Source organism: Haliotis asinina, chromosome 7, assembly GCF_037392515.1.
Source record: "Haliotis asinina isolate JCU_RB_2024 chromosome 7, JCU_Hal_asi_v2, whole genome shotgun sequence".
NCBI classification, from domain to species: domain Eukaryota; kingdom Metazoa; phylum Mollusca; class Gastropoda; order Lepetellida; family Haliotidae; genus Haliotis; species Haliotis asinina.
In genome coordinates, this window is record NC_090286.1 from 66,734,154 (window position 1) to 66,750,414 (window position 16,261).

General features: G+C 43.2%; 1 protein-coding gene across 3 annotated transcripts in view; it reads right to left on the minus strand.

The window, feature by feature from the left end:
- LOC137290448 (phosphatase and actin regulator 1-like) overlaps nucleotides 1-16,261 on the minus strand; it is a 99,743-nt gene that overhangs the window by 6,976 nt on the left and 76,506 nt on the right. For all 3 annotated transcript variants that reach the window (XM_067821388.1, XM_067821387.1, XM_067821389.1), the window contains 4 exons: nucleotides 15,439-15,595; nucleotides 15,117-15,172; nucleotides 12,209-12,270; nucleotides 10,397-10,534 (listed from right to left, as the gene is read on the minus strand). In XM_067821388.1, the coding sequence (XP_067677489.1) occupies nucleotides 10,397-10,534; nucleotides 12,209-12,270; nucleotides 15,117-15,172; nucleotides 15,439-15,595 (413 nt within the window). The remainder of the gene's footprint in view (nucleotides 1-10,396; nucleotides 10,535-12,208; nucleotides 12,271-15,116; nucleotides 15,173-15,438; nucleotides 15,596-16,261) is intronic.

Sequence of the window (16,261 nt, forward strand, 5' to 3'; positions counted from 1 at the left end):
GAGGCCAGATACTGATGACCTACATCATTAGAGAGAGGCCAGATACTGATGAGCTTCTTGCATCACTAGAGAGAGGCCAGATACTGATGAGCTATATCATTAGAGAGAGGCCAGATACTGATGAGCTACATCACTAGAGAGAGGCCAGATACTGATGAGCTACATCACTAGAGAGAGGCCAGATACTGATGACCTACATTACTAGGGAGAGGCCAGATACTGATAAGCTTCTTGCATCACTAGGGAGAGGCCAGATACTGATAAGCTTCCTACATCATTATAGAGAGGCCAGATACTGATAAGCTTCTTGCATCACTAGGGAGAGGCCAGATACTGATAAGCTTCCTACATCACTAGGGAGAGGCCAGATACTGATATGCTTCCTACATCATTAGAGAGAGGCCAGATACTGATAAGCTTCTTACATCACTAGGGAGAGGCCAGATACTGATATGCTTCCTACATCATTAGAGAGAGGCCAGATACTGATGAGCTACATCACTAGAGAGAGGCCAGATACTGATGAGCTACATCATTAGAGAGAGGCCAGATACTGATGACCTACATCACTAGAGAGAGGCCAGATACTGATGAGCTACATCACTAGAGAGCGGCCAGATACTGATGAGCTTCTTGCATCACTAGAGAGAGGCCAGATACTGATGAGCTACATCATTAGAGAGAGGCCAGATACTGATGAGCTACATCACTAGGGAGAGGCCAGATACTGATGAGCTACATCATTAGAGAGAGGCCAGATACTGATGAGCTTCTTGCATCACTAGAGAGAGGCCAGATACTGATGAGCTACATCATTAGAGAGAGGCCAGATACTGATGAGCTACATCACTAGAGAGCGGCCAGATACTGATGAGCTACATCATTAGAGAGAGGCCAGATACTGATGAGCTTCTTGCATCACTAGAGAGAGGCCAGATGCTGATGAGCTACATCATTAGAGAGAGGCCAGATACTGATGAGCTACATCACTAGAGAGCGGCCAGATACTGATGAGCTACATCACTAGAGAGAGGCCAGATACTGATGACCTACATTACTAGAGAGAGGCCAGATACTGATGAGCTACATCAATAGAGAGAGGCCAGATACTGATGAGCTTCTTGCATCACTAGAGAGAGGCCAGATACTGATGAGCTACATCATTAGAGAGAGGCCAGATACTGATGAGCTACATCACTAGAGAGCGGCCAGATACTGATGAGCTACATCACTTGAGTGAGGCCAGATACTGATGAGATATATCACTAGAGAGAGGCCAGATACTGATGAGCTACATCATTAGAGAGAGGCCAGATACTGATAAGCTTCTTGCATCACTAGAGAGAGGCCAGATGCTGATGAGCTACATCATTAGAGAGAGGCCAGATACTGATGACCTACATCACTAGAGAGCGGCCAGATACTGATGAGCTACATCACTAGAGAGAGGCCAGATACTGATGAGCTACATCACTAGAGAGAGGCCAGATACTGATAAGCTTCTTGCATCACTAGAGAGAGGCCAGATACTGATGAGCTACATCATTAGAGAGAGGCCAAATACTGATGAGCTTCTTGCATCACTAGAGAGAGGCCAGATACTGATGAGCTACATCATTAGAGAGAGGCCAGATACTGATGAGCTACATCACTAGAGAGAGGCCAGATACTGATGAGCTACATCACTTGAGTGAGGCCAGATACTGATGAGATATATCACTAGAGAGAGGCCAGATACTGATAAGCTTCTTACATCACTAGGGAGAGGCCAGATACTGATGACCTACATCACTAGAGAGAGGCCAGATACTGATGAGCTACATCACTAGAGAGCGGCCAGATACTGATGAGCTTCTTGCATCACTAGAGAGAGGCCAGATACTGATGAGCTACATCATTAGAGAGAGGCCAGATACTGATGAGCTACATCACTAGAGAGAGGCCAGACACTGATGAGCTACATCATTAGAGAGAGGCCAGATACTGATGAGCTTCTTGCATCACTAGAGAGAGGCCAGATACTGATGAGCTACATCATTAGAGAGAGGCCAGATACTGATGAGCTACATCACTAGAGAGCGGCCAGATACTGATGAGCTACATCATTAGAGAGAGGCCAGATACTGATGAGCTTCTTGCATCACTAGAGAGAGGCCAGATGCTGATGAGCTACATCATTAGAGAGAGGCCAGATACTGATGACCTACATCACTAGAGAGAGGCCAGATACTGATGACCTACATCACTAGAGAGAGGCCAGATACTGATGACATACATTACTAGAGAGAGGCCAGATACTGATGAGCTACATCACTAGAGAGCGGCCAGATACTGATGAGCTACATCATTAGAGAGAGGCCAGATACTGATAAGCTTCTTGCATCACTAGAGAGAGGCCAGATGCTGATGAGCTACATCATTAGAGAGAGGCCAGATACTGATGACCTACATCACTAGAGAGCGGCCAGATACTGATGAGCTACATCACTAGAGAGAGGCCAGATACTGATGAGCTACATCACTTGAGTGAGGCCAGATACTGATGAGATATATCACTAGAGAGAGGCCAGATACTGATGAGCTACATCACTAGAGAGAGGCCAGATACTGATGAGCTACATCAGTAGAGAGAGGCCAGATACTGATGACCTACATCATTAGAGAGAGGCCAGATACTGATGAGCTACATCACTAGAGAGAGGCCAGATACTGATGAGCTACATCACTAGAGAGAGGCCAGATACTGATAAGCTTCTTGCATCACTAGAGAGAGGCCAGATACTGATGAGCTACATCATTAGAGAGAGGCCAAATACTGATGAGCTTCTTGCATCACTAGAGAGAGGCCAGATACTGATGAGCTACATCATTAGAGAGAGGCCAGATACTGATGAGCTACATCACTAGAGAGAGGCCAGATACTGATGAGCTACATCACTTGAGTGAGGGCAGATACTGATGAGATATATCACTAGAGAGAGGCCAGATACTGATAAGCTTCCTACATCATTATAGAGAGGCCAGATACTGATAAGCTTCTTGCATCACTAGGGAGAGGCCAGATACTGATAAGCTTCTTACATCACTAGGGAGAGGCCAGATACTGATATGCTTCCTACATCATTAGAGAGAGGCCAGATACTGATAAGCTTCTTAGATCACTAGGGAGAGGCCAGATACTGATAAGCTTCTGGCATCACTAGGGAGAGGCCAGATACTGATAAGCTTCCTACATCATTAGAGAGAGGCCAGATACTGATAAGCTTCCTACATCACTAGAGAGAGGCCAGATACTGATAAGCTTCTTGCATCACTAGTGAGAGGCCAGATACTGATAAGCTTCCTCCATCATTACAGAGAGGCCAGATACTGATAAGCTTCTTGCATCACTAGAGAGAGGCCAGATACTGATAGGCTTCTTGCATCACTAGAGAGAGGCCAGATACTGATAAGCTTCTTGCATCACTAGAGAGAGGCCAGATACTGATGTGCTTCCTACATCATTAGAGAGAGGCCAGATACTGATAAGCTTCTTACATCACTAGGGAGAGGCCAGATACTGATAAGCTTCTGGCATCACTAGGGAGAGGCCAGATACTGATAAGCTTCCTACATCATTAGAGAGAGGCCAGATACTGATAAGCTTCCTACATCACTAGGGAGAGGCCAGATACTGATAAGCTTCTTGCATCACTAGTGAGAGGCCAGATACTGATAAGCTTCCTCCATCATTAGAGAGAGGCCAGATACTGATAAGCTTCTTGCATCACTAGGGAGAGGCCAGATACTGATATGCTTCTTACATCACTAGGGAGAGGCCAGATACTGATAAGCTTCTTGCATCACTAGAGAGAGGCCAGATACTGATAGGCTTCTTGCATCACTAGAGAGAGGCCAGATACTGATAAGCTTCTTACATCACTAGGGAGAGGCCAGATACAGATGAGCTTCTTGCATCACTAGGGAGAGGCCAGATACTGATAAGCTTCTTACATCACTAGGGAGAGGCCAGATACTGATAAGCTTCTTGCATCACTAGGGAGAGGCCAGATACTGATATGCTTCTTACATCACTAGGGAGAGGCCAGACACTGATAAGCTTCTTGCATCACTAGAGAGAGGCCAGATACTGATAGGCTTCTTGCATCACTAGAGAGAGGCCAGATACTGATAAGCTTCTTACATCACTAGGGAGAGGCCAGATACTGATGACCTACATCACTAGAGAGAGGCCAGATACTGATGAGCTACATCACTAGAGAGCGGCCAGAAACTGATGAGCTTCTTGCATCACTAGAGAGAGGCCAGATACTGATGAGCTACATCATTAGAGAGAGGCCAGATACTGATGAGCTACATCACTAGAGAGAGGCCAGATACTGATGAGCTACATCATTAGAGAGAGGCCAGATACTGATGAGCTTCTTGCATCACTAGAGAGAGGCCAGATACTGATGAGCTACATCACTAGAGAGAGGCCAGATACTGATGAGCTACATCACTAGAGAGCGGCCAGATACTGATGAGCTACATCATTAGAGAGAGGCCAGATACTGATGAGCTTCTTGCATCACTAGAGAGAGGCCAGATGCTGATGAGCTACATCATTAGAGAGAGGCCAGATACTGATGACCTACATCACTAGAGAGAGGCCAGATACTGATGACCTACATCACTAGAGAGAGGCCAGATACTGATGACCTACATTACTAGAGAGAGGCCAGATACTGATGAGCTACATCACTAGAGAGAGGCCAGATACTGATGAGCTACATCATTAGAGAGAGGCCAGATACTGATGAGCTTCTTGCATCACTAGAGAGAGGCCAGATACTGATGAGCTACATCATTAGAGAGAGGCCAGATACTGATGAGCTACATCACTAGAGAGCGGCCAGATACTGATGAGCTACATCACTTGAGTGAGGCCAGATACTGATGAGATATATCACTAGAGAGAGGCCAGATACTGATGAGCTACATCATTAGAGAGAGGCCAGATACTGATGAGCTACATCACTAGAGAGAGGCCAGATACTGATGAGCTACATCATTAGAGAGAGGCCAGATACTGATGAGCTACATCACTAGAGAGAGGCCAGATACTGATGAGCTACATCATTAGAGAGAGGCCAGATACTGATGAGCTACATCATTAGAGAGAGGCCAGATACTGATGAGCTTCTTGCATCACTAGAGAGAGGCCAGATACTGATGACCTACATCATTAGAGAGAGGCCAGATACTGATGACCTACATCACTAGAGAGTGGCCAGATACTGATGAGCTACATCACTTGAATGAGGCCAGATACTGATGAGATATATCACTAGAGAGAGGCCAGATACTGATGAGCTACATCACTAGAGAGCGGCCAGACACTGATGAGCTACATCATTAGAGAGAGGCCAGATACTGATAAGCTTCTTGCATCACTAGAGAGAGGCCAGATGCTGATGAGCTACATCATTAGAGAGAGGCCATATACTGATGACCTACATCACTAGAGAGCGGCCAGATACTGATGAGCTACATCACTAGAGAGAGGACAGATACTGATGAGCTACATCACTTGAGTGAGGCCAGATACTGATGAGATATATCACTAGAGAGAGGCCAGATACTGATGAGCTTCATTACTAGAGAGAGGCCAGATACTGATGAGCTACATCAGTAGAGAGAGGCCAGATACTGATGAGCTACATCACTAGAGAGAGGCCAGATACTGATGAGCTACATCACTAGAGAGCGGCCAGATACTGATGAGCTACATCATTAGAGAGAGGCCAGATACTGATAAGCTTCTTGCATCACTAGAGAGAGGCCAGATGCTGATGAGCTACATCATTAGAGAGAGGCCAGATACTGATGAGCTACATCATTAGAGAGAGGCCAGATACTGATGAGCGACATCATTAGAGAGAGGCCAGATACTGATGAGCTACATCACTAGAGAGAGGCCAGATACTGATGAGCTACATCATTAGAGAGAGGCCAGATACTGATGAGCTACATCACTAGAGAGAGGCCAGATACTGATGACCTACATCACTAGAGAGAGGCCAGATACTGATGAGCTACATTACTAGAGAGAGGCCAGATACTGATGAGCTACATCACTAGAGAGAGGCCAGATACTGATGAGCTACATCATTAGAGAGAGGCCAGATACTGATAGGCTTCTTGCATCACTAGAGAGAGGCCAGATACTGATAAGCTTCTTACATCACTAGGGAGAGGCCAGATACTGATGAGCTTCTTGCATCACTAGGGAGAGGCCAGATACTGATCAGCTTCTTACATCACTAGGGAGAGGCCAGATACTGATAAGCTTCTTGCATCACTAGGGAGAGGCCAGATACTGATATGCTTCTTACATCACTAGGGAGAGGCCAGACACTGATAAGCTTCTTGCATCACTAGAGAGAGGCCAGATACTGATAGGCTTCTTGCATCACTAGAGAGAGGCCAGATACTGATAAGCTTCTTACATCACTAGGGAGAGGCCAGATACTGATGACCTACATCACTAGAGAGAGGCCAGATACTGATGAGCTACATCACTAGAGAGCGGCCAGATACTGATGAGCTTCTTGCATCACTAGAGAGAGGCCAGATACTGATGAGCTACATCATTAGAGAGAGGCCAGATACTGATGAGCTACATCACTAGAGAGAGGCCAGATACTGATGAGCTACATCATTAGAGAGAGGCCAGATACTGATGAGCTTCTTGCATCACTAGAGAGAGGCCAGATACTGATGAGCTACATCATTAGAGAGAGGCCAGATACTGATGAGCTACATCACTAGAGAGCGGCCAGATACTGATGAGCTACATCATTAGAGAGAGGCCAGATACTGATGAGCTTCTTGCATCACTAGAGAGAGGCCAGATGCTGATGAGCTACATCATTAGAGAGAGGCCAGATACTGATGACCTACATCACTAGAGAGAGGCCAGATACTGATGACCTACATCACTAGAGAGAGGCCAGATACTGATGACCTACATTACTAGAGAGAGGCCAGATACTGATGAGCTACATCACTAGAGAGAGGCCAGATACTGATGAGCTACATCATTAGAGAGAGGCCAGATACTGATGAGCTTCTTGCATCACTAGAGAGAGGCCAGATACTGATGAGCTACATCATTAGAGAGAGGCCAGATACTGATGAGCTACATCACTAGAGAGCGGCCAGATACTGATGAGCTACATCACTTGAGTGAGGCCAGATACTGATGAGATATATCACTAGAGAGAGGCCAGATACTGATGAGCTACATCATTAGAGAGAGGCCAGATACTGATGAGCTACATCACTAGAGAGAGGCCAGATACTGATGAGCTACATCATTAGAGAGAGGCCAGATACTGATGAGCTACATCACTAGAGAGAGGCCAGATACTGATGAGCTACATCATTAGAGAGAGGCCAGATACTGATGAGCTACATCATTAGAGAGAGGCCAGATACTGATGAGCTTCTTGCATCACTAGAGAGAGGCCAGATACTGATGACCTACATCATTAGAGAGAGGCCAGATACTGATGAGCTACATCACTAGAGAGCGGCCAGATACTGATGAGCTACATCACTTGAATGAGGCCAGATACTGATGAGATATATCACTAGAGAGAGGCCAGATACTGATGAGCTACATCACTAGAGAGCGGCCAGACACTGATGAGCTACATCATTAGAGAGAGGCCAGATACTGATAAGCTTCTTGCATCACTAGAGAGAGGCCAGATGCTGATGAGCTACATCATTAGAGAGAGGCCATATACTGATGACCTACATCACTAGAGAGCGGCCAGATACTGATGAGCTACATCACTAGAGAGAGGCCAGATACTGATGAGCTACATCACTTGAGTGAGGCCAGATACTGATGAGATATATCACTAGAGAGAGGCCAGATACTGATGAGCTTCATTACTAGAGAGAGGCCAGATACTGATGAGCTACATCAGTAGAGAGAGGCCAGATACTGATGAGCTACATCACTAGAGAGCGGCCAGATACTGATGAGCTACATCACTAGAGAGCGGCCAGATACTGATGAGCTACATCATTAGAGAGAGGCCAGATACTGATAAGCTTCTTGCATCACTAGAGAGAGGCCAGATGCTGATGAGCTACATCATTAGAGAGAGGCCAGATACTGATGAGCTACATCATTAGAGAGAGGCCAGATACTGATGAGCGACATCATTAGAGAGAGGCCAGATACTGATGAGCTACATCACTAGAGAGAGGCCAGATACTGATGAGCTACATCATTAGAGAGAGGCCAGATACTGATGAGCTACATCACTAGAGAGAGGCCAGATACTGATGACCTACATCACTAGAGAGAGGCCAGATACTGATGAGCTACATTACTAGAGAGAGGCCAGATACTGATGAGCTACATCACTAGAGAGAGGCCAGATACTGATGAGCTACATCATTAGAGAGAGGCCAGATACTGATGAGCTACATCATTAGAGAGAGGCCAGATACTGATGAGCTACATCACTAGAGAGAGGCCAGATACTGATGAGCTACATCATTAGAGAGAGGCCAGATACTGATGACCTACATCACTATAGAGAGGGGAGATACTGATGAGCTACATCATTAGAGAGAGGCCAGATACTGATGACCTACATCACTAGAGAGCGGCCAGATACTGATGAGCTACATCACTAGAGAGAGGCCAGATACTGATGACCTACATCACTAGAGAGAGGCCAGATACTGATGAGCTTCTTGCATCACTAGAGAGAGGCCAGATGCTGATGAGCGACATCATTAGAGAGAGGCCAGATACTGATGACCTACATCACTAGAGAGAGGCCAGATACTGATAAGCTTCTTGCATCACTAGAGAGAGGCCAGATACTGATAAGCTTCTTGCATCACTAGAGAGAGGCCAGATACTGATAAGCTTGCATCACTAGAGAGAGGCCAGATGCTGATGAGCGACATCATTAGAGAGAGGCCAGATACTGATGAGCTACATCATTAGAGAGAGGCCAGATACTGATGAGCTTCTTGCATCACTAGAGAGAGGCCAGATACTGATGACCTACATCATTAGAGAGAGGCCAGATACTGATGAGCTACATCACTAGAGAGAGGCCAGATACTGATGAGCGACATCATTAGAGAGAGGCCAGATACTGATGAGCTACATCACTAGAGAGAGGCCAGATACTGATGAGCGACATCATTAGAGAGAGGCCAGATACTGATGAGCTACATCACTAGAGAGAGGCCAGATACTGATGACCTACATCATTAGAGAGAGGCCAGATACTGATGACCTACATCACTAGAGAGAGGCCAGATACTGATGAGCTACATCATTAGAGAGAGGCCAGATACTGATGACCTACATCACTAGAGAGAGGCCAGATACTGATGAGCTACATCACTAGAGAGAGGCCAGATACTGATGAGCTACATCACTAGAGAGAGGCCAGATACTGATGAGCTACATCATTAGAGAGAGGCCAGATACTGATGACCTACATCACTAGAGAGAGGCCAGATACTGATGACCTACATCACTAGAGAGAGGCCAGATACTGATGAGCTACATCACTAGAGAGAGGCCAGATACTGATGAGCTACATCATTAGAGAGAGGCCAGATACTGATGACCTACATCACTAGAGAGAGGCCAGATACTGATGACCTACATCACTAGAGAGAGGCCAGATACTGATGAGCTACATCACTAGAGAGCGGCCAGATACTGGTGAGCTACATCACTAGAGAGAGGCCAGATACTGATGAGCTACATCACTAGAGAGAGGCCAGATACTGATGACCTACATCACTAGAGAGAGGCCAGATACTGATGACCTACATCACTAGAGAGAGGCCAGATACTGATGACCTACATCACTAGAGAGCGGCCAGATACTGATGACCTACCTCACTAGAGAGAGGCCAGATACTGATGAGCTACATCACTAGAGAGAGGCCAGATACTGATGAGCTACATCACTAGAGAGCGGCCAGATACTGATGACCTACATCACTAGAGAGCGGCCAGATACTGATGAGCTACATCACTAGAGAGAGGCCAGATACTGATGAGCGACATCACTAGAGAGAGGCCAGATACTGATGAGCTACATCACTAGAGAGAGGCCAGATACTGATGACCTACATCACTAGAGAGAGGCCAGATACTGATGACCTACATCATTAGAGAGAGGCCAGATACTGATGAGCTTCTTACATCAATAAGGAGAGGCCAGAAACTGATAAGCTTCTTACATCACTACAGAGGGGCCAGACACCGAGATGATACCTCTACAGACATAATACTGATGATGGTAAGGGAGTATTGAGTATGAAACATCATCAGATAACACAAGGTCACACCAACCTTATCTTTAGGCGTTAGTCTGGTCCAAGGTTTGTCTGCACGACGATCATACATCTCTGCATCAGTCACTTCAACATAGTCATTGAACTTTATAATTTTTCTTTCCTTCAGCTCCTCAATGCTTGGTCGGAAGCTCAGCTGCAAAAGAAAAAAGGTAATGATGTTATGAATCTGAAGATTGTACTGGTTAAAGTTATTCGGTATGAATGGCTGTTAAGTTTCCAAAGCATGAAATGATGATGTGAGACTGGAATGTGTGAAGTTCCTGCTATGGGAGGTCTAGATACACTTGGCATTACCTTCTGTGTAGACAGAGCTAACTTCATGCTTCTATGGGAATACTGCTTGTGGAGTCTATATCCATGGAATATACAGGCTGTTTTCTATGCTATGTGATGTATGTTTGCTTTGACCAGGGATATTTACTACAGGGATAGGTCACTTGCTTGCTTTCTTTACCATTTGTATTAATTAACATGTGCCTCGTCATGCTCCAACGCACACAGTGTCTTGGCTCGTTCCTAGAACAAGTTCAGCTGTGTTTAACAGATCTTTAGCCAGTATATTGTATCAGATGGAATTGTACAATGAATGAATGAATGAATGAATTATTGTAAGAATTAAGAGCAAGAATTGTATGTGAATGAATGAAGGAAATAGAGAAAAAGAATAAAAGGAAGTACATGTGTGAGTGAATGAAAGAATAAATGATACACTGTGGCCTTCCCTCCCAAAACATGTTAAAGAACACAAAAGTATTGCGAGAACGCATGTTAACATCAGCTGTCCTTTTAAAAAAAATTACTTGTCTACATTTTTGTCTACATTAATAATTAATTCAGATATTTTATTGCATATGGGGAATGGAATGGACATTAACAAAATGTTAACTGACACTGTCACACACCCCTCGAAAACAGAAAGTGTAAAACTGTCACAAGGCGTTGTAAACACCTTTCCAGTTTTGTCAAATAATAAGATGAACAAGAAAGAAAGAAGTTACAGAACTATGACCCTTAAACATCACAAGCATCAATGGCAGATCAGAACAGATCAGTGATATGTCATACTTTTCACACACCTCAAATACACAGTAACCACTTTATTAAGTCATAAAACTATCACTATTACTTGCAAATACCTTTCAACTAAAGGCATGTTTCCCTTCTAAAAATTAAGCGAATAAGTGAAAGAAGTTTTTATCATCATAATTTAGTCGTTTTTCGCAGTGAATTGAGAATGGAAGCCAGTGAGCTATAACATACCGACTTGAAACTTTACTACAAATCTACGGTCCTAATACTGACACTAATACCAACTATTTGACTTAAACTGAAGTGATAGATAGTTAAGTTATCATCTACATGTAGGATTTCAGTGCTCAAAACACTCAGTGAATTTAATCAGCTGCTGAAAATAAACCGGGTTCAATCTTAAATACTACGCTGCCACCATATTGGATACACTGGTTACGTAACGACCCGCGGCATACATTCAGGGGCATTTTGGGGACGTTTCTTTTCCCACTACAAATAGTCTCCTTGCTTTGACTATACACTTACTGTTTCATATCAAAACAGTAGGTGTATCGTCATATACACCTACAGTAAAAACAAAAAAAGCCATGGCAATGAGACCGGAAGTGTATAACTGTAGGCTGCCCAACACCAGAAGTGTGTCTGTCTTGTAATCAGAGTGTGATTAAACAAGTATATGAAAATGAAGGGGTTCTCATTAAGCAGCATGTCATTGTGTGTATGGATCATATAGAGTGGGGCTGAGCGAAGAGACCCAAAACCAGGTCACACCAACCTTTCTGATGAGGTACCTCTTCTTTTCTTCCTTGTCCAACTCCCGCTCTTCATTTGTCTGATCTGAGGCATAAAACGTCAGTGTGACACTTCCTCATTTCACTAACAGTCACACACATACTTGTATCATTTCTCTAAATGTAACACAAACATCTTTGGGACACTTCCTCGTTTCACTAACAGTCACACACATACTTGTATCATTTCTCTAAATGTAACACAAACATCAGTGTGACACTTCCTCGTTTCACTAACAGTCACACACATACTTGTATCATTTCTCTAAATGTAACATAAACATTAGACTAACAGCTAGTCTCTGAAATGAACATAATTTACTGAAAAAATGTCCATAGTGAAAAAAAAAGTAATATAATGAAACGGAGCCCTGAGACTTTCTTCATTTTCAGAGACTAAACAAATCTGCAGAGCATCACCCATTACTGACACGCCACTGAAGGTGTATGTGACAGGTCTTTTTATTGCTCCCAACCCCTACTCCCTCTCAGTGTGGTGTGGGAAGATCAGGGGAAGTATCAAGTGTCACAACCACAGAACTCAGGGTTAAACTAGCATCTCTTGAGACGAATGCTATGGCTGGAAAACTGGATGTATCCAAAACTCCAACAAAGATATCAAACATAATTTTTCTGTCAAATCAAAATATTCTGTCCGCATTATATACGGCAGTTTGATTGAAATCACATGGAACAGGACAAAACTGTTTATTGGAAGTAGTAAGACAGAGCCATGTCTTTGATTGAAATGTTTTACAAGTAACAGTTAACAGGAAATGTTTAACACACACAGTGTGTAGAAAATGTTCACATGAGGTCGCTCATATGGACAAAACTTTGTGCTGTTTTGTAAAACCCTTTGAAAAGACTGTCATCGATTTGTACCTGTCCTGTGGAATTGAAGTCACAAAACAACTGAGATACTGTACAGACCCTGAAGCAAATATATCCAAGAAAGTCAATGTAAGTCTAGAAAATGTGGCAAGTCTAGATTTCCTTAGCTTCTAAAAGTGAAGAAAGTCTCAGTCTCCATTTTATTATGTTATTCTCATTTTTTTTTTTACTATGACTTTTCCCAGTAAAATATGTTCATTTCAGAGAGTAGTTGTTAGTCTATTGAAGATATTGTGAGTCAAGGGACTCGCTCAGGAAGACAGTATTCAAGGAAGGAAGATCAGGAATCTTGTAAAAAAAACCCACACATGTTGCCTCGTGGTGAGAGGACAGGGCAGGTGGTCTTGGCCAAGTGTGGGGCAATGGGGGGGGAGCTGTGGGGGAGCCGCCCCATGAATTTATACTAAACACCGGTGACAACTAGAGATCAACTGATAATTACTAGCCATATACTGGCTATGAATTCAGCAGATTGGTACAGACCCTGAAGCTATGGAAATCTAGACTTGCCACATTTTCTAGACTTGTGTGGGCTTTCTTGGATTTTTATACTTTAGGGTCTGTACGACAGACTACACAAACATCTTTGGGACACTTCCTCGTATCACTAACAGTCACACACATACTTGTATCATTTCTCTAATTTGTAACACAAACATCAGTGTGACACTTCCTCGTTTCACTAACAGTCACACACATACTTGTATCATTTCTCTAAATGTAACACAAACATCTTTGGGACACTTCCTCGTTTCACTAACAGTCACACACATTGCATTTAGAACTTAATTCAAGATTACAGTTTCATTCCCCCCCCCCCCCCCAAAAAAAAAAACACACAAAAAACCAAGAGTCATCATCAGAAGATGACATATCCCCCAGCCCCCGCATGTTTGAAAGGACAAATCATCTGAAGCTTACTTGATATTTTTTTAGACTAAGTTTGAATCATTTTCCATGGAAATCATGAAAAATATAGATGCCATATATCCGTAAACAGCAAAAAGCACCACTCCAAGATCTGCTGGACATATCTACCAAGTTTAGCAGAAAAATATTGAACAGCTTTTGAGTTCTGTTCCAGAAACGAAGCCCATCCCTACATTTTGAGACTAAGTCAAAAACATTTTCATGGAAACCTAGAAAATCATAAATCACAAAAACCTGTAAATAGCAAAAGGCACCACTTTGGTTTCTGCCACACATATCTAATATCTACCAAGTTTTGCAGAAAAACACCGAATAGGTTTTGAGTTCTGTTCCGGAAATAAAGCCCATCCCTACATTTTGAGACAAAGTCCGAAACGTTTCCATGGAAACCGAGAAAATGATAAATCACAAAAACCTGTAAATAGCAAAAGGCACCACTTTAGGTTCTGACTAATGTATCTAACAAGTTTTGTAGAAAAATATTGAACGGTTTTTGAGTTCTGCACCGGAAACGAAGCCAATCCCTGAAGTCTGAAACATTTCCATGAAAACCAACAAAATCATAAATCACAACCAGAGTCATCAGAAAATGACATATCTCCCTGGCCCCCACATATTTGAAAGGACAAATCATGTGACAGTTACTTGATGTTTTCTTAGATTAAGTTTGAATCGTTTCCATGGAAGTCATGAAAACATAAATGCCATATATCTAAAAACAGCAAAAGGCACCACTCCAAGATCTGTCTCATATATCTTCAAGACCTGTTGAAAGATATGAAATGGTTTTCGAGTTGTGCTCTGGAAACGAAACCTATTTACATGGAAACCAGGGAAAATAAGAAAGCCAAAACATTGTAAATAGAAAAAAGCACCACTTTGTGGCCTGCCAAGTTTTGCTGTAAGATATTAAATAGTTTTCTGGTTGTGCTCCTGAAACGAAGCCCATCCCTCCATTTTGATACCAAGTCCGAAACACACCGACTGAGAAAATCATAAATTTTATTATGGTAATCTGGCCACATCAAATAATGCTCATGCAAAACAAGTGAACAGGAAAACACTTACTATACAGAATATTTCTCTGTTCTAACTCCTCAGGTGTGGGTCGTAAACTCAACCGCCTGTAAAACAAAACATTCAAAGATGAAAGCAAGAGTTAGTCAGTGGTGTGGCCAGTTCTCTTAGTCATGAGATCTCAGCTCTCAGCATACAGCATCCAAACTTTGTACTGAATTTACATTGTACAAGTCACTGAAACCCCCTATTTCACATGTTTGAGGTACGGCATCTTCCAGTGAAGGTAGAGCTGGTAGCTCTCAGCTATGACTGGTGACAATACATTTGAGAGCTTGTTGCAGCCCATTCACACTCATCCTTTATGTTTTACCTTGTCAATTTGGAACCGATGGCTTCCCTGTCTGTCTGTTTTTCATTCTCACTCTTGTTCGGTATAATATTTTTTTCAATAAGCTCTCTCCGAGATGGTCTGTTGTTGAGGAAGCGAGCTAGACTGTCTTGTCTTGCCACCTTGGCCGCTAACCCAGCTGAAACATACATTACAACATTAGCACCTAAGAGATGTCTGCAGAAATAGGTGGTACAGCATTACTAACCATCAGAGAAGTAGTCCGAGTCTCTGAATACATATCATGTAACCAATAGAAAATTGGTGGGTGGAAGGGAAAATAACTTGTTTCTGGGACTGTGAAACTAATAATGGAAAAGTGGTTCTTCTCAGAATCTTGGCACAAAGAAGTATGAAGTGACACGATGTATGAGGAATTCAACAGTGACACAATATATGAGGAATTCAACAGTGACACGATGTATGAGGAATTCAACAGTGACACAATGTATGAGGAATACAACAGTGACACAATGTATGAGGAATTCAACAGTGGCATGATGTATGAGGAATTCAACAGTGGCATAATGTATGAGGAATACAACAGTGGCATAATGTATGAGGAATTCAAGAGTGGCAAGGGTTACTGGGGAATTCAACAGTGGCATGATGTATGAGGAACACAACAGTAACTCGATGTATGAGGAATTCAACAGTGACACAATGTATGAGGAATACAACAGTGACACATATGGGGAATACAACAGTGGCACGATGTATGAGGAATACAACAGTGACACAATGTATGAGGAATTCAACAGTGACACGATGTATGAGGAATACAACAGTGACATGATGTATGAGG